This window comes from Drosophila teissieri, chromosome 2R (genome assembly GCF_016746235.2).
Source record: "Drosophila teissieri strain GT53w chromosome 2R, Prin_Dtei_1.1, whole genome shotgun sequence".
NCBI classification, from domain to species: domain Eukaryota; kingdom Metazoa; phylum Arthropoda; class Insecta; order Diptera; family Drosophilidae; genus Drosophila; species Drosophila teissieri.
This window is the reverse complement of record NC_053030.1, coordinates 9,966,211-9,974,802: the sequence shown is the minus strand read 5'-3', so window position 1 is coordinate 9,974,802 and position 8,592 is coordinate 9,966,211. Positions and strand designations below refer to the sequence as shown.

The window sequence follows — 8,592 nt, the reverse complement described above, 5'->3', positions numbered from 1 at the left end:
TTTGGTAATTGTCTTTATGGGTAAATGTCTCACAACAACTATTTTAAGTCTAGGGTAATGTAATGCGATGTTCTCAATTCAAGCCTCCTTTCTGTCTAAAGCCACTTGATTTTTCCTGCACAACGTTATTCCATTCCGATATGGATGTGCGAACCTACAACTAAAGTCGGCCTATATAACCATCTAGTCGGGCATTGATCGTAGTTATCATATTATAAAGTTATATACGGGTATTTGTAGTTCATGTCTTTTAAACTCAGTTCTTTTTGCGCAACATTTGGTGCTCAGTTGTTGGTTGGTTGTTTGTTTGGTTTCGTCGTTTGAATATCATCTCACACATCCTTTTGCTGTTGCTCAACGGAAGGATAACAAGCGATTGGGTGCGAGTGGGCATGGATTGGATTTGATTAGATACGGATGAGAACGTACGGATAGTATTAATAGTAACTGGTAGAATCAGCAATATCGGTGAGGCATTCGAACTCTGAAACTCAGGAACTCAACTAGTATTTGATCGCTACTAAAACTCTATTAACATATGGGGCAACCAACGAATCCAAATCATTCCTAGGCCTCCTCGCAGTCCTCCTCCTCGCGCTGAACAAACAACCGATGGTTGCGGGCCTCCAGAATGGACCACACGATCAGCGGAGTGGTCCCGAGCACCATGCAGGATCCCATGCAGTAGAAGCATATCTCGTAGTCCCCAGAAAGATCCCGCATCAGTCCTGCCAGAGGCGGCACCGAAATGGCCCCGATGCTCTGGAACATCCTCACCAGCCCGTAGCTCGAACTGATCCTGTCCGTTCCAAAGACGTCCGCAAGGAGCACCGGCATAAGGACATACCAGCTACCCAGGCACAGTCCGTAGACAGCGGCCGATAGACCCACTAAAACCAGGGTCTTGGCTAACGGAATTGTGAGCACGGCACATCCGGCGCCCAAAATGCTGTCGATATAGGAAAATCCCCTTAGACTGGATCGAAAAATTAAATAAAATATATGTATCTGTTACTCACCACAAGGTGTAGGTCTTCTTGCGGTCGAACAGCTGCAGGTCGCACAGCCAGCCGAGTCCAAGGCGCCCAATCAAATCAAGCACTGCGCTGATGGCCACCAGGTATCCCGCCTCACTTTTGTTGTAACCTAAAGATGAACGAAATTTGAGATGAACAAGTATTACTATAAGCATATAATAAATATAAATATATTTATAAAGTGTGAGCAACTAAATTAATACTTTTCTATATTTTTAATGAGAAAGTTGTCCGAGTTAGCGATAATTACTTTACTTTTTATAACTTAATGGAAAAACATTAAAAAATTCATATCTGTTTTAAGGTAACTAACTATCCATTTTGTAAAAAAATATTTTCTATGAAAAATGGAAAATTTTACGACAGAGGTATATACTTTCAACGCATCAATTAGGGTACCTATTGAAATGACGTGGGCGGGCAGGTAGTACAGCATGTAGGGACAGCCGACGGACATCAAGGTGACGGAGAGGCACATCAGGATAAAGCTCGGGTCCTGCAGCAGGCTGATGTCCAGGTACATCTCGATGCGCTCGCAGCAAGTGCGTGGTCCCTGCTCTTCGTCGTCGTCGTCATCCTCATCGGCGGCAAGGTGGCAGTCGCCCTCGATGATGGACTCCACCAGCTGGGAGTCGAGAATGCCGAGCTCCGCCTGCTCCACCGGTTGCTGCTTAAGATCACTGAGGTTGCTAACCGGAGTGGGTATCTCCATGCTCTTGCTGAGGCCGCGACTAACCACACTCGGCGGCGAAAGCGGCTTCTCCAAGTGGGCTTGAATCTTGGAGATCACCTCGTCGTTGGCAAAGACATTGCGCCGACGACGACTTCCTCGATTGGAGTCCGTGCCGGAGTGCTTGCGATAGACCCAAGTGGAATCCGTGCTGAGATCTTCGACGGAGTGCAGCAATCCCGAACTGCGCACCTTCTTCATGGGCTTGATGAAAGTGGTCTCGCCGATAATATCCTTCACCTCGTCGTCGCTCTCCTGCGCTGACTTATCCTGGGCTAAGGAACCAAAAGACATTTATTATTTGTAATTTTCTTTGGAGAAATATCTGCCCACCTGGCTGCTTACTGGCATAGTAGTTCAGGTGGTTCTTGGACTCCTCCAGGAACAGATGCTCGATAAACTTGTCGCTCAGCTCGTGTCCCGCACCCACATCGCAGGTGTCTAGGTATGTGGATGTGGTCAGGATGCCCGTGGTGCTCGGATTGATGTCCTCGTTGAGGGGCTTTGCCGTCTCCTCCTGTCCCTGACCCGACTCCTGGTCCGTGTATGCACTGATTGGGCGGTAAAGGGTGGCAGAGACGCACACGTGAAGCATGCAGCCGCCCAGGATCAGAATGGTGCCGTGGAAGCCACAGTTCTCGGCCAGGTGCTTTATCAGCACAGGTAGGATGAAGCTGCCGGCGGCAGTGCCCGATACGCAGATTCCATTGGCCAATGCACGGTGCTTGTCAAAGTATTGGGACACTATCACTATGCCCGGAGTAGTCGAGAGGCCACCACCAATACCTGAGGATGAAGAAATAATTTAATATCACCATCATTATAAGCAAATAAATATCAAACATAATGGGATAAGGATAACTTTATAGTGATTATACAGTATGCACCTGTGAGTACGCCAAAAGTTAGGAGGAGGTGCAGCAGACTGGTGGCGAAGTAGCTTAGTATCATGCCCATGGCGCAGAAGATGCCGCCCACAAAGACCACCGTTCGACAGGAGAATCGCTGGCAAAGAGCACTCGACAGGGGCGCCAGGACCAAACAGAGAGCCGACAGGATCGCTGGAATCCAGGAGGCCACAGTGGCCGTAGAGCTGGGAAACGTCTCCATAATCTCCACATACAGCACGCCGTACGACTTGACCAGCCCGGCCACCCAGAATTGCACGGAGAAGGCCCCGAAGACAATGAACCAACCGTAACCGCCGTCCGGTGGCTCCACGTTGGGTCCACCACTTTCCGTTGTGGTCGTTGAGGAGTCCCGATCCTTGACCACCTGCTTGCTCCGCCTGGCGACGGTCACGCGATCACGCTCCCGCTCCTTGGCCCGGCGGACGCACCTGCTCCGGGCCGTATTCAAACCCGATCCGGAACCCGAACCCGACTTCCGGCTGCTGCGAAGCTCGTGCGATTTGGCAATCAACGGACGCGCCGTGATGCTGGACACGGTCAGCAGGTTCTCGTTGTCGTCCTCCTCCAGCTCGGAGATCTGATGCTCCAGCAGGCTGGCGTGCAGGGTCCTCGGGCAGCATTGCGTGTCCAGGCTGAGGGTGGCGGGTCGTCGCATGGGCGAGGCGTTGGGTGAACAGCATCCGGAGCGGAAGGCGGCGGACTCCATGTGCTTGCCATCCAGGTCGGTGGGCACAACGATGTCGGGCAGTGGAGCCGGCGGCGCTGATACCACCGAGAACAGGGAGCCGCATTCGAGACCAACTCCGCCACCGGACCCGTCCACGCCGGCCCCTCCGCCGGAGCCCTCAGCCGGATTCGTGTGGAGAAGGCGCCCTCCCGACTCGTACTGGACTCCACCAGTTGGGTCCGGTTCACTCGCGCAGTAAACCGATCCCCGGGAACCCTGCGAAAAATATAAATATATATATTGATTTGGGGAGGAATATATTACTGAATCTAATGCTTAACTATTGGGGTAAGGTATGAAAGTATGTATAAGATATTAAGTGAACTCATTGAAGGTTTCTTTAAATAACAATGTAATGAAGTAAGCAGCTCAAGCAAATGGGCCAACTTAATTGCGAAAGTATTTATCAAGCACCCAACATCAGGAGTTAATGCCCCAAATTGGCGTGCATCCGAAATTCCGCCTCCGCCGAATGCGTTACCCATTAAAAAATGGGTTAACCCGTCAGAAATCCGAGGCTGTTGACAAATCGACTGGAGGCGGGTCAAGGAAGCAACAACTTAGTCCAATTTGCATTGCTAAACGAAATGCGAGGAGCGCACGCGATCTGCCGACTTACAGACGACGTCGCTGCAGCGCCCTAATGTATGCAATACGTTTTGTTTAATTGAGTTAACATCCAGTTTTTGCCCGATTCCCGCTCCTTTGAAAGCTTTGGGCTATGTAATTACCCGCGGACCGAGCGGATTGGCAGGGATTCCATTCCTTGTCGCCCATGCTGTTATATGTACTTTGTTAAATCGATGACAGGCTGCAGGTGCATGCTGTGCCTTGCGGGCTGGCATGACGTCTGGGAATTTTCCATTTGTCTGCGGGATCCGCTGCCACTTCCTCCCACGAAACTGCGATTTTCCGACGGCTCAGGGTCAAGAGCGAGGTGGGGCTGGTCTGCCGTCTGCCATGCGGTTGCCTTTCAGCTTTTTAGGTTCTGTCTTTGTTGCCGGAAATTGATGGGGGGTTCGATTGTCCTCGAAGGGGGAGTGGGTATTTGCTCCAATCCAAGGACGATGCAATGTTCGAACCGAAGGCTAAAGCCAGGAAATACCAGTGCTGATAAGGCTAAATGGAAAGACGCCAAACTTTGCCAAGTCCTCGAGAAAGGACACAATTGGAAAGCAGTCAAAAGCGAAATTCGGTAAGTTGATCCTAGGTATTATTGAGCTCACAGATAGGCCAACAGCTACAATATATAAATATATACATTGAAAAGTGTATCTTATAGTGTGTCTCATAATGAACAACTATTTGCTAATTTGTTTCCATAACCCGCACCCTGAAATATTAATGCAGTGGCGGAACCTTATCGTAATAACCAACAGTTCGTAATAACTCATTTCCTAATAGCTCCTTATTTCGCACTTAGCTAGTCCGCTCACACCCATTTCTCGGTATTTGCAATGACGTACGTATACGTAATATGATCCACTGTTAGGCATCAAATATGAAGTATGCGACGCGTGTGCCCATTGGAAAGAAGGATGGGTGCCCATCGGTGGTTAAACCTATTTGCAACCTTTTTATTTCCTTTTTACTTAAGTATCATATCTAAGTATCCTTGAGGGGTTCAAGCAATATATAAACGAAATATCAGTTCTTGCTAAACAGTTAATTAAATGATACTATAATGAGTAACTAACTATTGCTGTATTATAAATAACACAGTTATTTATATAGATAAGTAATTGGCTAGGCAAATTTATATATTAAATATTATATTCAGCTCTTTAAAGGAACAATTAAATTTTGTTAGCAGTTGAGCTGACATGGCATGTGTCGAGTTTCGTGAAAATGCTGCTGATGACTGCCAGCCATATTGATGGCAGAAGTAAGCCAAGTAGAATAGCAAATAGAAGGCATGCAATATTCTCGGAAAAGTGCAATATGCAGTAACACATCTGACAGCACTAATGAGCGTTGGCCAACTCGTGGCATTTGGCATTTGGCAACTCCCCCTCAAGAGCATGAGTCACAGCATCCCAGAGCGGTGACCTTGTCGAATGTCAAAGGCCCAAGTCGGCCAGGCATGGTATACGACATCCTGGACGCCAAGACCACCCTCTGCTGTCAGCTGGAATCCGGCTTAAGCTGTCAGGAAGCTTTTGCTGAGGCAGCTCTGCAATCGCTGCTTGTTTTCAATTTCCCAACAATCCAAGGCCTTTGCCAGCGCCTAATGAAACGGAAGAACCTTCCCCCGGGCCAAGTGAGTTGGCGCTCGTGTGTGGGCCTGAACGATAAGCGGTCAAGGTGAAAGGGGTGGCCTCAAGTCGGCCAGTCGGGGGTGGACTCTAGTCGGGGAGGGAATCTAGTGGGAGGGGAGGACTTGACGCACAACTTGTTGAGCCACCAGTAATTGGTAGTCCTCCGTAATAATAGCTATTTGGTTGCACAGGCCTAGGCCAATTAGTTCACCCAATCAGCAGGACATTGATACTAAGCTGTAAGGATGGTGTTTTCCATATGTGAGTAATACTTAATCAAATAATAAAGTTTACTTTGTGTAAGCAGCGAAGAGAAGCATATAAATGAAATTAGTCTTATACCAATTTGTACATTGTATTCACGGCACAGAAGTCATTGAAAAGTCATCCAAATACACAATTTTACAGAATACAATTCGTTATATTTAATTACTGTCTTACTACACATATTTAACACAACTATGCGATTAGATAGGTGTTATGAAGAGACAATACTATGAGTTTAGGTTCGGATATTTGGTCTTGCTGGTCAGGATGGCTTAATGGTATCCCTCAAAATTAGATTCCATCAGCAGTCAGGGGCATGCATTGTTTACTTCCTTGTTCCCTTGCGACAGCGACAGCGACTGAGACTAAGATGAATGCAACTTGTGACGTTGACCCATTCTCGTGTCGCTAGCAATGTTTACGTACTCGTAAAGCACACTTGTGCCCAGTGCGCATGCTCACCAGAGGAACCCAAACTCCAGCTACCTCAATACGATTGCCATTGGCCCACTCCGCAGGAAACGCAGCGAGGAGGAATCAAGGGGGAGGGTTCCTGACCTTCCCGAAGTTAGGATAAGGGGATGCTGGGTAGTACTACCTGTACTCACCTGTAAATGCCAGTCACGCTGTAGGGACGACATTGCCGTCCTTTACTGAACGTGAAACGCCTTTGATGTTTCTCTTGTTGCTCGCGCTGTTGTTGTTGTTGCTTGGGGCGTTGTTGTTGTGCACCCAAATGCATTGGGTTGCCTCTGCTTTGGGTCCTTAAAGTCCTGAAGAGCTGACGTGCGCGGGCCTTCACCGGTTGGCCCAATTTGGATACTCTCCTGCTTCTGCTCCTGCTGCTGCTGCTTCTGCCGGGACGGCTCCTTTGGCACTGAATCCTTTGCGGGTTCGTCTTGATGGTTCGTCCTCCGAATCGAATGCGATATGCGTGCGCTTTCCCTTGAGGGCTTCCTTGAGGAACTTGTATGGGTTTTCCTAGGGGCAATATCCTTGCTGCTCTGGCGTCATGATGAGTTGATGGGACACACAATCGCTTTTGTTACTCTTGTTTATGCAGCAGCTGTTTCCGCTTCCGCTTCCTTGTCGCCCCCTTCCGTTTCCGTTTTCAGCACAAGCGCACTCTCTCACTCACTCGCTGGCGAATATGCAGTTTTTGGAACAAATCGATATGGGGCGAGATTCCAGCTGAAGTCCTTTGTTCTCAGTTTTCTCAATCGCGCTGACAAATTGGAGCCTTTCAGTGGGTTAAATCTGTTCAAAATACGCCCTAACTTCTCCTGAAGCTGCTGAACACTTTCTTTGAGTGGGAAAACCCTTTGCAAAAGCCTTTTTTCCGTGAGGACTCCTCGTTTGTGGCCCTTTCGGCGGATGCGACTGTTCTGCTGCTGCTCAAGCTCACGACTAAACTGATGAAACTCATGTCCTCTGGAGGTCCATGGAAAACCCAACTCAGTTTAGGTGAGCTTGGTGGAGGTGAGTTTCTGTTTGGAGAGAGGAAAAACCAGAGAAAGAGGTCCTGTCTTCACTTCCGTTGCCTTTCATCCGTTTTGTTTTGCTAGGCTCTTTTGCCCGCTTGTTGCCTACAATGCCACCTCCCCAAAACCACCTATTTTTATTATTTGTGGAAACAGCTGTTGAATGGAATTAAAAACTGGTTTCCAATTAAAATGCACAAAAATGTAACAAATGCAAGTAGCCCTACTAAAACGCTAAAGGTATTTAATTAGATATGGAAAATGTAGTATAAGTTCCAGGACACTTGCTTATATTTAACAATATTGAAACAAACAATACTTTTAAAATTATAAATTAAACAAAAAATGTTGTCTTCAGTTATAATATTTACTTTTTGCATAGCTGAATTTTAGCTCATTTCCAGTATGCATCAAAGAAAGTTTTCGTTGCTTTTCAAATTTTTATTTCGTATACATGTGTCACATGATAACTACACTATAAATTTAGAATACAAATCCAATACTAACCGAGTACAATTTGTACTGCTTTACGGAGCTATGCGTAGGTCATCCAGGTTTTTGGTCATGTTCAACGTCACTCCAAGGAAAATAAAGCTGATGGCCACGGATGAGAAAACGGCAGCCGCTAGGTTCTTCAATAACCACTGCAGGATCATCGTGTAGACGGCAATGGCCATGAGCAGCATGCACATGTATGGATAGGCCAGCCATTTAATCAACTGCGAAATCAAAGGATTCTTAAGAATGTTCCATCAACTGAGTGGGCAGGAGGCTTACCTTCCAAACTGCAATAATCAACAGGAGCGAGGAAAATGCATAGAGGGCCGATCCGGTGGTCCATACAATCTTTACCGCCTCAGAGACGCCTGACAAACTGGTCATGAAAAGGTAGCCGGCAACCACGCCCGATACACAGGATACGAAGGCCATTATGGAGACGATCACCCTGCACGTCGGCAAAAGTCTCCTATATGAAAAGTCCTGTTCGCTCATCTGGGATTTACCATGTGTTTGATGTCAATTGGCAGGAGTTGTTTTGAATTTTGATATATTGGTAGGGAATCCGTTTATCAAATCTTTTTTTTTTAATTCATAATTTGTATTTTGCTTGTAGGGTTTCAAAAGTTCTCTTTGTTTGACGTTGAATATTTATAAAATGTTCAAACCTTTCGCGCTCACAT

The 8,592-nt window shown here is 47.1% G+C and overlaps 2 protein-coding genes across 2 annotated transcripts; both read right to left on the bottom strand.

Annotated features, from left to right (window-relative positions):
• Positions 1–35: 35 nt before the first annotated feature.
• On the bottom strand, positions 36–6,900 carry LOC122613979 (monocarboxylate transporter 12). The gene is made up of 6 exons (XM_043788430.1): positions 6,539–6,900; positions 2,655–3,621; positions 2,101–2,553; positions 1,437–2,042; positions 1,020–1,146; positions 36–949 (listed from the first exon to the last, which is right to left on the bottom strand). The coding sequence occupies exons 1-6, from the start codon at positions 6,569–6,571 to the stop codon at positions 568–570; spliced, it is 2,568 nt and encodes an 855-aa protein (XP_043644365.1). The 5' UTR covers positions 6,572–6,900; the 3' UTR covers positions 36–567.
• A 973-nt stretch (positions 6,901–7,873) lies between these two features.
• On the bottom strand, positions 7,874–8,551 carry LOC122612959. The gene is made up of 2 exons (XM_043786886.1): positions 8,189–8,551; positions 7,874–8,130 (listed from the first exon to the last, which is right to left on the bottom strand). The coding sequence occupies exons 1-2, from the start codon at positions 8,402–8,404 to the stop codon at positions 7,939–7,941; spliced, it is 408 nt and encodes a 135-aa protein (XP_043642821.1). The 5' UTR covers positions 8,405–8,551; the 3' UTR covers positions 7,874–7,938.
• Positions 8,552–8,592: the final 41 nt, after the last annotated feature.